This window comes from Diadema antillarum, unplaced genomic scaffold (genome assembly GCF_040938485.1).
Source record: "Diadema antillarum isolate AM-2024a unplaced genomic scaffold, OU_Dant_1.0 seq00002088_RagTag, whole genome shotgun sequence".
Taxonomy (NCBI): domain Eukaryota; kingdom Metazoa; phylum Echinodermata; class Echinoidea; order Diadematoida; family Diadematidae; genus Diadema; species Diadema antillarum.
In genome coordinates, this window is record NW_027272734.1 from 7,033 (window position 1) to 23,110 (window position 16,078).

General features: G+C 38.5%; 1 protein-coding gene across 1 annotated transcript in view; it reads left to right on the top strand.

Annotated features, from left to right (window-relative positions):
• Positions 1-6,770: 6,770 nt before the first annotated feature.
• Positions 6,771-16,078, top strand: part of LOC139713892 (serine/threonine-protein kinase PAK 1-like) — a 49,490-nt gene continuing 40,182 nt past the window's right edge. The window contains exon 1 of the mRNA XM_071625615.1: positions 6,771-8,110. Coding sequence (XP_071481716.1) covers positions 8,041-8,110 — 70 coding nt within the window. The 5' untranslated portion in view covers positions 6,771-8,040. The remainder of the gene's footprint in view (positions 8,111-16,078) is intronic.

Here is a 16,078-nt window from a genome sequence, read left to right on the forward strand (position 1 = left end):
TTGCCACAGATGAAAAGAGCTTGATTAGGTTGAATTCGACCCGTACAAGGTATTGATGCCAAGAAAAACCATGTAACAACAACATGAAGACGTGTCCAATGCAATCAGTGTGATATTACATCAGGAAATTTAACAAACCAACAGACACTCGTGTCAAACAGCGTATCAAATACTCTCGTCTTTTTCGAACCAAAACTCTGAAAGTGGAAACCTTTAATTCATCATTTAGCATTTAGCCTTATTTCATGTCTGTGTTTTGTTTTTGTCTTTGGATGCAGTCGGGAAATGTGTGCAAATCCCTGAACTGTGCTTTATAACAAAAGAATATTTGGGACAAAATGTTGGAATTTCTTTTCTGCTTGAGTGATTATTGCCAACATTATGTAAAGATCTATGTAAAGTTTATAATAGACATCACAACCACATGTTCTTTGAGCATTTTTTTTTTCTTGATCTTCTACCATGAAACTGCCTGGAGGAAAAAAATATGGGAATATGGAGCTCCATTTTTGAATGTCTTAAATTAGTGTGGAATTTGTTAAATCATTTTCACTCAGGAATGGTATGCTGGCAAAAAAAACAGGGGTGATATTCCAGGCAAAATTTTCTTGGATCTTTCTGAAACTGCTCACTGGTTTACATATGAAATGTGCCCATTGACCCTGTACATACATCCTTCTTGCATCACGTTCCTTGATGCAATGTTGTTGCATGTTGCACATCGAGGGGGCTGCAAACCAGCCTGCCTGCCCGCTTCTGTAGGGCAACTGCAACTCACTATGGGGCAAGTAGTCTGAAGGGGCGCTTGCCCGCTCAGGGCACTGTTAACACCAGAAATTTTCGCGTGCATGAAACTTCACAATTTTGCACCTAGCCAAGATTCACGAAAGTATTTAAAAATGCATTTAAAACTACTTGTCTACACAATGCATTTGATGTCAGTGGCAGTTCGCGAAAGTTTCATGCCACGCAAAAAAGTTCGTCAGCTCCAATTTGCAAAGTTTCATGCCGCAAATGTATCTATTTTTACAGTAATGGACCCATTCTAGCAAACAGGGGAAACATCTCCTGTAATTGCCTGTACATGTGATGTAAAACAGTCCAGGGTCAAGAAACATGCCAAGTACATGATTCATTTTCATCTAGATACTTCCTCTATTATTTTTGTTCTCGTGACGGTATGATCTCCGCAGCTTGTCTTAAGCTCGACAGTTGATTAGCAACCCTTGTACCCAGCATTTGCGGTATGATGTCAAATGCCAGGGACAAAATGATATCTGCAACAGATTGACAATTGCCAGATTGTTTGGATTTCTATGTTACACTGCACTGCACTGTTCACTTCTACAGAAACAATACAATGTATCATGCAATATCATCATCAAACATTATATTGGTCGTTTGGCACTTGGTATTTTTTGTTTTAATTTTGTTTTAATCTTGAGCTAAAAGTTAATTCGTAGGAATATATACATCAGTCAACCTTTTGCAATGTTTGTACATAAATTTTGCTAATTTCATCAAAGATGATGAAGTTCTTGAACCTTTATTAACTGTACATGTACTCATACTTTGCGCTTTAGGAAGAAGGGGGGAAAAAGCATTGTAGACCTACAGGATGCAACAATTGTATCAGTCTAGCACTCCCATGAAAGGGCTTTTTACACTTGTAAATTTTTGCTTAGTCCCGTACCAACGGTGGGCTAAGGGAGTAACGATAGTCCTGGTTCAGAGAAAGTCCAGGGTTAAGAAACAGAAGTGTAAAAAGGGCTTAAGTGTGAATGATAGTGAGGCATTCAACCCGTAGCTGCTGAGAACATCCACAAATGAAGTGGTTTGGTTGTGTTGCTTGTTGCCATGTGGATGGACAAGTAACAGTATTGCTGCAGCTAGTCATCTTTAGATTATGAAGCGGGTAGTAGAGAGGCCACTTTTCAGGATCCAGTTTTAGCCACGTGAAAGTTATGTAACAACATTTGCCAGCGTTGAAGCAAGACACTGACAATGTGCTCGTGACATGCATTCAACCAGCTTGGAAGCATTCTAGATTTTCAGGCTTTTTGAATACAGAATGCTAGCAGACACAGCAAGGCTAACTTTCCTGACTGATTGTAGTTAATTTCAACAACCAATGTTACAGATGTTGTGTGTGTGTGTGTGGGGGGGGGGGGGGGGGAAGGGGGGAGAATGATACCGTTAGACCTGAAATGCAAATGTGAGCCAACTGCCTTTTTAGCAACATGAAACTTTTGCAGATTGCCACTGGCATTCAATGCATTGTGTAGACAAACACTGAATGTGCATTTAACTTAAATTGTGAATCTTGTCTCCTTGCAAAATATGCAAAAATTTCATGCATATGAAATCTCTGGTTTTACAGTGCTTAGTTACTTTAATTTAAAAAAAAAAGAAAATGGTCTTTCATGACGCACTCAATCTTGAAATCATGAAGGGAATGATCAAAATTATGGCTTTCATACCTTCAAAATCCAATATACAGAATGCTAAAAGTTACATTAAAGATGGAGTTAGGATGAGGAATATTTGTAAAGAATCCTCAAATTGTGTTTTCGCAAAACAGTGATATCAGACTAGTTCACGCTAATTTGCAAAAGAGATGCAATGTTAAAGTCACATTCACACCGTTAAGTTGCAAGATAAATGCAATATTAAGGCAGCATTAGTCTCCTATCAACCCATACACTGTTTTTTACTCAATTTCTTTGCTTGATATAGAAAAAGAAGGCTAAGTTTTCACAACAAATTGTTGTAATCTTGAAGTGACTTTCATGCAATAATGACTGTTATTAGGGAGGGAGTGTTATCAGCCAACTTGAATCTGACAAGTCAATTATATCCGACAAGTTTTGAGAAATTCTTAAGTCTGATTGGCTGATTTCTCTAAACTTGTCGGATATAATTGACTTGTCGGACATTTTATCCGACAAGTTCCTTCATGAAATGCCCCCCTGGTCTCTGAGTGCTTGATCTTCTCTGTGTCAGTCGATGAGTCTAGTCATAATGATATGTTCCTGTTGCAAAATATCATCGCGGAATATCTTATGCAAGGGGGGGGGGGAGGAGGTGTCTCAGTCTACAGTTTAATCCTTTTCTGTCTGGTCAAGTCGTATGTTACAAGCGTTGATATAAGCTGCGTGTTGTGAGGTAATAAATCGCCAACCCAAAGAAAGAGCCAAGCGACAGCAAACGTTGGGAGTGCGGCTATTTATGGTGAGTGTGTGTACCCGTAGCTAGGGCAGCGCAAAGGGTGCAGGGCGAGTAGTAGTCATAGCGGAGTGTTAATTAGGAACTTCCGAACGTCACAGCCCCATTACAGGCCATTGGCAGAGCAGTTCCTTCTCGGGCTACTGCCGGCTTGAAATTTAGAAAGCCTTTTGTGTGAAACATGAACCTCTCCTTGTAGAATAAAGTTCACGTACATTGATGTCTTATTGCGGATTCATACAAAATCACATTACGTTGTATGTTATCAATTTTTGAAATATCTTTTTCTTTGTTGCAACCGTGTCATGAGAATAGTTTGATCATTGTTCATTGTAAAAAGAATAAAGAAAAAATGCAATTCAGATTGTACATTATGAATAATGCCAAATGCTAGGCATTCATAGGAATAGATAAATAATCCAAGTTTATGACAATACGAAAAAAAAAATAGCCAACAGACCAAACAATTACAGACTTGGAAACAGAAAATTTATGCAGTATTTGATAAATTCTAAAGGTTCAAGGACAATTCATTTCATATTCATCCTTTTGATTAGCACTTTTTTAATAGACTTAGGTAGTTGTAGTCAATTTAAAACTAATGTGATGGCTTTATATAGCAAATATCTCTGTGTAATTAATAGCTTAGCACAGCTGGGTAATTTGATGTACTGTTTGCTAAAATACTGTAAGAAGACAGAATGCATTGTAAAATACTGTACGTGTAGACAGTGTTGATTACGTCATATACATAGAAAGATAGATCGAAAGTATGATGTGAAGTTTAATAGTAATGTTATCAACAAATTATCTAATCATTCATTATGAAAACAAAACAAAGTATTAAAAACAAAGAGAGTCATACATTATTGCAAGTGGTTTAATAATCTTAGACATCCAGCTCACAAGATATAATTGTAAGACCAACAAGGTTGAGAAAGTGATACTAGAAAACTGATTATGCCAAGAGCGATATTTACCTGCCCAATAATCATCCTCGTTTGCACACTAAAGATGCAGGACGAGATTGCAAAATGGGTGTTATTTCAGAAAAGTGATTACATCACATACCGTAGCTTGGTGAACTCAAATACCATCTGACATCAGCCTTGAAAGTGAAAACATTCTTGGGTTTGTATGAGGGTGTGTTTGTGACCGACTTTTTTTTACATTGGCAAACACAAAAGCTGTCATCCATGTCCACGTCATACAAGCATTTGGTATACTTCTGATTTCTCAATGCCACTTTCAGACCATGAAAGACCTGGTTCTAATGCCAATGATAGATAGAATGTAACCCTATTTTTCCATTGTAAAGGGGTTTTCCAGACGAAACTTCCTGGTATGTGGTGTAGTGGACTGTTATCTCAAATAATTTTGGGGGATGACTTTCATAGATCTGTTCTCACTGTGCTTCCTTTCTGGAGAAAGGAAGGTAAAAATAGTCTCAGAGAATTACAAGCTACACGGTACCATATATCGCCCAAAATCCATTATGCTAGTCAAGCAAACTGCTTGCAAATATTGATTTCGGTCTCATCCATCCTTACCTTAAGAGACAGTGATATACTTGTACTATCCACAACATTATATCTATTTTTAAGTAATTTTTAAGTGCTCTTATACATTGTATTTTGTGCAGTAAGCTTTTACTGATGTAGACTCAGGAGACTCAACAGAAAGGCTTCTTTGTCATTGTGACATAAGGGTGAATTCCAGCATAATATTGGTAGAAATGAGCTGCGCTCTCCTAGTGCTTTCCTACAGTGTAGTTATTGTCATCATCGTCATCGTAATTGTTCTACATGTACTACATGTGTATGTACTACCAATATTGCTAATTCAGAAAAAAAAAAAAGTTTTGCTGTATGCATTGATCTGTGCAATTCATCTTGATCTTTGTAGCACATCATATAGTCATTTATGTTGAGAATTCACATTTTGATATAATTCAGCAGAAAAATGAAGCTTTCCCCTGACATAGCCACAATTTTCCATTGTTGCAGACATTATTTACCATTTGCAGATGAAAAAAAAAATCCAGCTTTAGTGCTTCAAAATAGTTCTAAAATATGAATTTATAGGGATAGAGACAACCAATGTAAAATGTTTATAATCAATACAATCAGTGGTAAGTATTGTTAAATATATACAAAATGTGAACAATAGTTCTGATAAAATTGTTTCTCGAATAAACCATCTACAGTTATGGTTTAATGAGAAAAATAGTGATATCTCCTTAGACAGCACTGCACACTGGCACTGTTATGACGGTCCCTGACCAGTAAAAATCACTGTCAGACCAGTAACTTTTTCAGGAATGGACCAGTAAAAAAAACGGAAAAACTGGGTGCCTACTAGTCTGACAGACCGGTCGGACTAGTAGAAAAAAATTGGGTAGTGTGCAGCCCTGCCTTAGAGTTTAACTTTATTGCAAAATTTTCATATGGTAGGATGTTTTGTGATACAACTGTCGTACACAATGCATCAAATGTGATATTAAACTCTAAAAAATTTTTGAATCACTTCTACTAATGGTAAACAATTTACTATTGTGTCTGCAAGAGCAGAGAGAGTACTGTCGGACTATAAAAGGGTCGTTAGGAGTGACACCCTGTCCTTGTCCGAAGGGGGACGTCGAGCCCTGATGAGTCGTACATCCCATTAGACCGGAGGAAAGGGGGTGGGGGGCAGCGGAAATCAAAGGAAATCGGCTTTCGGGGGCAGAACAATGCTTGAACGGGCTCCAAGGGAAGTGGATTTAATTAGTTCACAGTTCTGGTGGATCGGATGACTGTAATACATTGTATGCAGACTGATATGTGTGTGCTGAGTATAGGAGAGGGGTGAAACATGCATTGCAAGTACATACATTCAGAGTAAAACAAAAAAACAAAGGGCCATATTTTTTTTTACTTTTTTCAAAAAGCATACATAATTATACAATGTATGTCTGTTTAAATTATACACATCCTTACACGCACACACATAGAGATATATTCTATCAGGTCTACATATTGTGTAATCTGTCTGCTACGCACACACACTTTCGAAATATACATACCAGTACTTGAACTATAGAAGTGAGGGTGTAAATTATGTGTGAGTAGACAGATGTATGGATAGATATATGTTCTTCTCTTATCTTTATATATTACTCTCACTTCCTTTCTCCCGCTCCCTCTCACTTTTTCTTGCTCTCTCTCCCTCTGTATGCTTCTGGGACAGGATTTGATATAAAGCAGGATTTATCTGTGTTGCGTGACGATCTGGTTCCAAATGCGGTCAAAAAATGATCAGAGCAAAACTATTAAACAACTTGGTGAAATATAAAGCGTGTCTTCTGTTATGCAGGAAAGAGGAAGAACGTCAGAGAAGAGACGAGTGTGTGTGTGTGTGTGTGTTGCTACATGATTCCCAGTGATTAGTCCAGCCAGATAAGTGGGCTCATAGTGGTTGTGTGTGTGTGTGTGTGTGTGTACACACGTTATCTCTCTATCCGGGTCTGTGTGTGTGCATTGGTATGTGCCAACAGATCACTCTCACTTGCACATGACAGTGTGCATGCATGTGTGTGTGTGTGTGTTTCATTTTGAACTTGAATCATCATTTGATGGAGAGGAGCATCCAAAGCTGTGCCTGGAATGAAAACTCGTGGCACCCAGGAGCGTTAAATGACACGGTCGCAAAAACGGGGGTAGTGCTGCTATTTTCAGTGCTATTAGCGCAGAAAAAAACACCTGGGCCCCGTGTCGAGCTAACTTTTGGTGGATCCCCATCTACCGAGGATGCTACTTGTTGGATATCCTTTAGCAGTTAGTTTCCCTCACTCTGATCTTCTCTTTCCCGCGTTGTACTTTTTACTCCACTTTCCTGCTCAGATGCCCAGCTTACCCGTTGGGGAGAGGTTCCTCTAATAGTATGCAGAACATTGAAGAGCCTCATTTTAGATTCAATCGGTCTGTCCGCAGGGGTTCCGATTATTAACTATCTTATCTGTGTGCACTCTGTGTCTACTCGTCCCCACGCAAACACTGCCGCGCTTCACCTGCGTTCTCTCCGCCGCGGTCAAGGTGGCGTAAAATCGAATTTGCAGACTCCTGCCTGCCTCCCAGCTCTCAACCCAGACCCGGCAGCCAGAGTACGTACGTGTTTGCCACGGGCAATGGATGGCTGATTCCCATGGGGATTCCAAACGACGATTGATACTGTCCATAATTATGAATCTGTGAGCAACATTGCTCGTTTGGATATCCATGTCTTCGTGAGAAAAATTCATCGCCGCCGTTGGCTAGCGGATGTGCCAGAATCTGTCATATTTACACACCTTGCATGTTGAGGAGAGTGTTTCACATCGTATCACTTTGATAAGAATCAACCCCGAGTGGAAACAGCTGAGGTGATCGCCGTCTGGAAAATCGGGACAAACACATGAATATTGAATGCATTTTCGACGCCACGAGTCACAGTTTTTTTCCCCCTCCACACTCACGGCGAGAGGGGAAGGGAAACGAAATTGCTAATGGGGGAATTATTCACCACCAGAGCTCCAGTAGAGTTGGAATATATTTCCATCTGATTAAGACACTGTGTCCTGTTTTGCCCTTCCTTTCTTAGCGGACTACCAAACCTCTTCAGCTTGCTCATTTTTTTTGGAGGGAAGAGGCTTTTATTGCGAGTATTTCTGCAGCTGATTCCAGCAGTGCTGGCTCTCTCTTATAGGAAGATATCTAGAGGAGTCTATCATATCCTTGGCGGAGAGAAAATACTGTCTCGCCGTACCTTCCTCTGGACGTAGCCTTGTGCCAGAGGAGTATGGATCATCGTTTGAGTATCGAGAAAGCGCTGAGGAAGCTTTTCACGCAAACGCCCTCAAGTCCGAACGGTAAGCCTTTCCCCCTTCCCACCGATAGACGGTTATATGTCCCTACCCTTAGCCATCTCAACGGGTGATCAATGTAGTACCGGTTGTCGACTGTCTTATTTCGTGTGTACACATTGTAAGTGCAGCTTGATCCCGGCTTCGGACCATATTGTATGTTAGAACATGATTCATCATTCAATTTACTGCTCATGCCCTGCATGAGTTGTTTCATTCTGGTGTGCTGAACATGGAAATTCAGTGGCTCTTTTTCCCCATCTTGTATCATTTTAATGCTGCCCATTTGTCTTTGCCGCATATTTTTTTCTTCTTGTGTGCCAAATGTGACTCACTAGACATAATACGCTCTGCACTTGCGTGTTGAATCAATCTGGTGCATTCAGTGAAGTTAACTGCATTCATTAGTCTGCATGCTATTAAGGAAGTAATGGGTAACCGTGGGCAGTGCACAGCATGCAGTTTTTTTGAGGAAATGCTGTTTGCTGATCATCAATACAAAAACCATTTGAAGGGAAACCCAATGCCACATGCTGAACTCTCCGAACATTATTGAACTCATGAGAAATACTTGTAGCTTTTTGGCAAGCCCCCAAGCTCTGGATTTTGTAGGATAGTATTACAGTGTACACTACTGAGAAATGTACATCACGTCAGGAAAGTGTAATTTGATGCATGATTTATTAGAATGAAACAAAACAAAGCATAGCGAAATACCAGATAAAATCGTAGAGCTATCTTAAACTCTTGACCTTGTCATTAAATAAGAAAGATCATCTGTAGGTCTTCAGTGGAAATTTAGAATAAAGCTTAGATGACTCAACACTATAATGGGATTTGATGGAGGGAATAATTCTAGGTGTAGCTGTTAGAAAGTCATTTGATATCACTGCACCTTTTATGTGGTACGTTCCAATATCCATGTGCAAGTGTTGTAAATGATAAATCACATAATGTACTGCACATTACCGTCTATTACAAGTTCAACAGTGCTTTCAGTTCCTCTCAATTGTTTGCGCTTAACAAGATGAATAAGATGGACCCCCCCAGATTTTGATATCAAAACATCACCTTATGGTTTTATTTATTCTACCAACACCAAAGTAATTTCATTTTCTCAAGTGATTATGAGAGAAAGATTGGTAGGAGAAAAAATGATACCCATTAAAATTTAGATGTAGCCGAGATGACACTAGAGGACATCTTGGATTAGAGCTTCTGGTCCTACAAAAAAAAGTTTAATGGTGGGTGATTTCACGTTCTGTTGCCATGGAAACCTTCAAAGAATGCAAACTAAGAGAGGTATAGCCTTTCACAATGTGTGCACTGAGGAACACGCTTGGCGTACCCTGGGTATACAGTATGTGTGCCTGAAAGTTGACCTGGTAAAACAAAGTCAATGGTAGGATTCACACTGATGCGAATTAGCAGGATACAAATCTCGGGATACAAATCGGGATTTGCATGATGATCCAAGCCTTGAAGGCATAATTTACCATTTGCAGATGAAACAAAAACCCCAGCATTAGTTCTTCAAAGTAGTTCTAAAATGTGTTAGGGATAGAAACATCTAATGTCAAAATTTCAACCAGTGTGGTCGATGCTAAATATTGTTAAATATACAAACTGTGAGCAATAGTTAAGTCTGTTTCCAGACTTAAACTGTCTACAGTTATGGTTTCATGAGAAAATAGTGATATCTTCTTATACTTTAGTCTTTATTGCAAAAATTGTATATGATAGGATGTTTTGTGATACAACTGACCTACTGTACATACATGTGTACATGTAAGCATCAAAAGTGATATCTTGAACATTTTTAAAATCACTGCTCCCAAAGGTAAACATTACCTTTAAAGGACAAGTTCACAGTATTGAGAGAATGCAGCAATATCAATAGGAGACAATTAGTTTCTGCGCAGTCACTGCTGGATGAGAAGACTGCTATAGCTTGTACTTTTGTCCTTTAAAGGACAAGTTCACCTTCATATGCTGACATGTGGATTGAGTGAATACAGCAAAATAAGTAGAACACATCAGTGAGAGTTTGGGGAAAATCGGACGATCCGTTCAAAAGTTATGAATTTTTAAAGTATCTGCACAGTCACTGCTGGATGAGAAGACTAGTACAGTGTATGATGTCAAATGCGTACAACGATATAAGGAAAATATAAAGAGAATTTCACAAAATTTTACTTTTTGAAAAAAGTGCTCATTTCCTCGACTCATCACTGACGTATGTGAAGGGTAATATTATTCCCCCTTGCCTTTTGAAAGAGGGAAGTCAAGTGTTCTTTTATTATGCGAGAAAAGTGAAGATATCTTGAATTTTCTTTATATTTTCTTTATATTTTTGTACACATACATGTATGACATCACAAGCTGTAGTAGTCTTCTCATCCAGCAGTGACTAAGCATATACTTCGAAAATTCATAACTTTTAAACGGATTGTCTGATTTTTCTCAAACTCTTGCTGATGTGTTCAATTGATATTGCTGCATTTACTCAATCCACATGTCTATGAAGGTGAACTTGTCCTAAAGATTTTGGCCAGTGTGGACATAAAAATCTCACAGTGCGATCAGCATGGCAATTCAAATCCCAAGAAATCTTGCGATTATTTCACAACTACTGCATTAATTTGAGAAATTGCACTATGTTAAGAGTGTAAATGCTGTAACAAATAATGTCAAGATTTTTTTTTTTCAGCATCATTCAAAATACAGATTAAAACAGCACGTAAGCACACTTAGAGGGCAGGGGTCACCATTTCTGTAGGTTTTGGGCGTGCGCAGTTTGGTTGACGATCGACAATTAGCAGGATATTTCTGTCCATCTAAATGGGTGCAAAAGTCTCAGTATTTGGATCGCGATCGACATCACACTATTTTGTCTGCAAATGGTATTCAACCTGCCAAGATATACATTACAAGTAAATTTTCATGCCTTCCTCATACTGCAAGGCTGTTGTTAGCATCCCTCCCCCCACCCACCCCCCCCCCCCCATAGGCTTGGCCTCTTTACAGCTTTGTATGCCACCAAAAAGGAGGTAAAAAACAGAAATAGTGCCTCTTCTATGTTTCAGACTGTACTTTACACTGATAGACATGAAAGATAGCTTCCTGCATCAGGTTTGTGAGTGGATATATATTTAAAGCAGATGTGTGCAGAATTAGAACCGACCAGTTTGTGCTAATTATACATTATGAGCCATTGACAGGTATATTTAAATACCAAAAATCACTCACAACCATGCAGGAACATGGGCTCGGCTGAAAGGTTGAAGTTCATGATGCAGAGCATGTTGGTTCATTACCTGGCCTTCTAATGAGTTCTTTTGCTTTTTTCAATTGGGGGGGGGGGGGGGGCATTGTTACTTTTTTCAGGGTTTTTGAGAGGTTTTTTTCTTTTCTGTGGACTACAGTATGTAGTGTATGTTGAAAAATTGAATGATGCTTAGCAATACTGACTCAGTCACATTTTACATACCTTAACCCGTTGAGGACAGACTGATTTTGCTAAAACACACATTTCCCGTAGACACCTGCCTGAGTACACTTAAGACTAGTCTTGAACGGGTTAAGTTAAAACCAGCTACAACATTTACATTGTACCTAGTAGCACATTCCTTCATGTTTCATCTTTATTTGTTTATTAAATTTCTAACTGAGTCCTCTGGATCTGTGAGTGAGCCAAAATCCACATATTGCATTTTGCCATAGTGTTGCACAATACTAGAATACATTTACAGGCACAGATTTCCCACACATGTAATGTGTTCTTTGAATGTCATCAATGGCATAATGGCCAAATCCTGTTGTTTAATGCAATAGGGCGGCAGGAATATGGAGTGTGCCCTGAGTATCGTGCGATTGATGAGGAGCTGTAGAGGCGAAGAGAAATGGGGAGATTATTCAATGTGAGTCAGCGCGGAGAATGTGCGCTGTTATCACATGATGCGTTGATTCATTGCGGTGATGCGTCTCGCCAATACAGGGGTGCGCGGGGGGTCTCGTCATGAGACATGAACTGAGAGAGACTCTCAAGAGAGTTTTGGTTTCAAAAACACGGCCTGGATTGACGCGTGCAATGTGCACATTTATGGCACGAATGCATCAAAGGTCTTTTTTACACATTGGCCAGTCTCTCAGAGGAAAAGTCTGGGAATGGATCTTTTTCTGTTATTCAGAAAATGATCAGTGAATGTTGATAGGCTCCCTTTCTTCAAAATCAAAGCTTGCAAGCCAGTGAACAAGATTTGAAATAAGCACACATGCTGGGCAGAAGTATGTTATGTTTTATTCCTTTCATATTTTTTTTTCTTTTACCAATAGATTCATCCCTCTCACTCCTTTTTATGGACACAATAGTACATGCCTTCTCTGTTGGCATTGCTGTTTTCAATCTCTGTGTTTTTGTTTTCTTTCTCTGTGTGCTTGTTTGAAACCAGTTCTTCAGATAACAAGCTGATATTCCTGTTTTTCAGATGAAAGTACAGCGAACTTGTGATGAGGCATGCGTTTAGTTAAAAAGGTTTTCATGACTTTGAATAGTGTAATGTTCAACAGAAATGTATAAAGTTCAATCCTTTTTTCTTTTCTTTTTTTGAGCTCCTTTACTGTTTTATGCACTATTATTTATGTCATAACTGGACATAAGAGAAAATGACTCATTTCTGAGATAGGGAATTAAAAATGAGTGCTTTAATATCAAGCAAAAGGACCTGTTTTGCTTTAACATGCATTTGCTATAGACACATGCCCAAGTACATGTATACTCTGCACTAGTCTTCAATGAGTTTGAAAGTACCATTTTCACTCTAATATTTATTTGGCTGTTTGCAATTTTTCCCATGTTATGAAGAGACAGTTGCCCATGAATCTAATTTTCTAATATCTCTCTCTCTCTCTATTTCTCTCTGCTTTTTATTCTGTTCTTGATAACACCTTGTGCTTTCTTCGTATAACTCTACCTGGTTTTCTGATCCATCAACCCATTTATCGATCCATACCTATCAATCTTACATGTGCCTGTCTGTCTGTTTATCTACAGTATCTATCTATATATCTATCATTCTATCTATCTATCTTTCTATCTATCTATCTTTATACAATGTATGTCTATCTACAATATCTGTCTTTCTGTCTATATCTTTCTGTCTGTCTGTCTATCTTTAGATATCTATATCCATCTATATCCATCTGTCTAGCTATCGTTCTGCCCATCTATCCATCTATAGATGTATTTATCCATCTATCTATCTATCTGTCTATATGTTTATATCCATATCTCTATCTACCTACAGATTCTATCTATCTACCTACCTACCTATACCTACAAGTGTATCTATCTAACCTTTCTATCTACCTATCAATCTATCTATCTACAAATGTACCTATCTATCTCCCTATCTATCTATCTATCTATCTACAATGTATCTATCTATCTATCTATTCATCTATCTATATTGCTACCTAGAGATCTATGTATCTATTTATATGATCTTTTAGTATCATCTATACTGTAAAACATGATATTTTCGAGGCATGAATTTTTCGCGAATTGGAGCCGACGGCCTTTTTTGCGGCATGAAATTTTCGCGAACTGCCACTGGCATTCAGTGCATATAGTGTACAAAAGAACTTTCGCGTGCATTTTAATTTCACAGATCTTCATGCTCCCGAAATCATGAAATTAAAATGCACACGAACATTTCTCGTTTTACAGTATCTGCTCCCTTTTCCTTATATGTGCTTCGAGTTTGATTTCCCTTTCCACCCATCATTCCATATCTTCAACTTGAGATACTCATGGACACAAATATATTTTAAGCCTACAATGTGCTCTGCCCTGACATCTGGAATAGGCTTTTTAGAGTACAGGATATTGTGGCTGGCTGCAGTGTAAGACTAAATTGGCTCAGAGATATAGAGAATTAGATAATTGCTGCTTTGTAGTCATAGAGAAACATCTATATGGCACTATTGCATTTTTCCTTTGAACAGCAGGTATTTGTGTACATTGTACAGCTTCCTTTTTACCCTTTTCACCTTCTAGTATGCATTGAACGCTATCTCGGCTCCCCATGTGGGGTTGAGTGGGAAGTAGGTAGGTGCATTTTCCTATTGAGCAGGATATGAGGCAAACCATGATATTTCTCGTCCAGGATAGGGCGGTGATTAGTAACGCTAGACGGACTGACGTGTTGTCCTTTAATATGTGTACATGTACCAGCTACAATAAGTGTTACGTTTGGTACCGGTATATGAGAGATTTATGCAGTACACATAATTGCTCGATGCAATACGACAGTAATGTGATTCAAAACAAAACCCAGGCAGGGCTAGAGATTGCAACATGTCATACATTAAGCTTTTTGGAATATCTTTCTCTTCCAAAAGTAAGACTGTATCAGCTGTGCCTATTCATATTCATAGGCAAAAACAGAGGAGAATATACATCTATAGACACAACACCATTTATAGCAGCATCTTTTCTGGCAAAGGAGAAAAAAAATCCCACAGGAGAAGACATACACCATAACCACACTTATGGGAGAAATTTGATTTCTTTTCATCAAATTAGAATAGAGCTACAGGATATACTAGTTGATACCTCCTACACTCATGGTGCAAATATATGTATTGTATATGATATGTGTATATGGATCCAACTTTGGGGGGATGTTCATAATTACTTTATGAAGGAGACACGCAACCTTTGTGGGACAGTTTGTGTCTCCTTGCCGTCAACTACAAGTGTATATTCGGTTCAATCTCATGCTTTATTGCTGACATCACTTATCTACACAATGTCTCCCTGAAGCTGGATCCAGAGTTCTTTATAAAAAAAAGAATATGTATATAAAATTATAAATAGCTATATATTTATATTGTTTTGTGTTTGTTCAGTGTTGAAAGTGTCTGTCCAGAAATCAGAGGTGAAGTTTTATAGTGACTGCAGCACCGAGTAATGAGAGATCAGAGACCCATGATCCTCTGGAGAATTTTCTGTCTTCTCAAGAAATCGAGAATGATCCTGTTTTAAATATATATTAGTCCTTTCGTAAATGAAACTAAGTAAAAACATCAACAGGTCTAAGGTCTGCAAATTTACAGAAACACAGACAGACTGTATACAACAATATGCACACACAACATAGACGCAATAGGCGCAGTCAGACTGGCAAAAGATCGAGGAGTTTAAGATCGCGAAGTTTGGGGCATTGGTACGCGCACAAGAAAGAGTGCGCCGTCCGATGGCTAGTGATTGTGACGTAACAATGCACATCTGTACATGACAATGGCCTCGCGCTTCGGAGACACCGCCCGCAAACAGATCGAGAAGTTTCGCGGGAAGTTTTGCGGGAAGTTTGCGGTCACACTGGCAAAACTTCGAGATCTTAAAGATGGCAATCTTAAACTTCTTGATCTTTTGCCAGTCTGACCGCGCCTAATGTGTACAAATGCACACACAGAGGCAAACGCAGGCAGACACATACATGCACTCACACAGGCGGAGATACACTGGGTGTACGCAGAATTATAGAGGGTTTTTATGACAGAACTAGTTTGTAATTGCATGTCTGAAGTGTGTTTCTAAACTATGCATGTAGATGACAGATTGTTCAGACTTGGAAGTTGGTCTTCTGGCCAGCATTAAATGACATTTTTAATCTGCACCACTTACATTTGTAGATACGTAAATCTGAAAGCAAATTTAAAATTGGTATGAACAACAGTGATAATTGATCAAGATTGGATAGAAATTATGGAAGTTATGAAATTGTGAAGATTTGGTAATTTACACAAAACAATTCTTTTCAGCAGTCACAATGAATATAATAGATAAAAATGTCCAATATTTTTTTTATTTGTTTAAATGCAATGATAAAACATGCCCTAATCTCAAATGCTTTGTCTATTTATGACTGATCATATTTTTTTAATTATTCAGCAAGGAACAACATTATG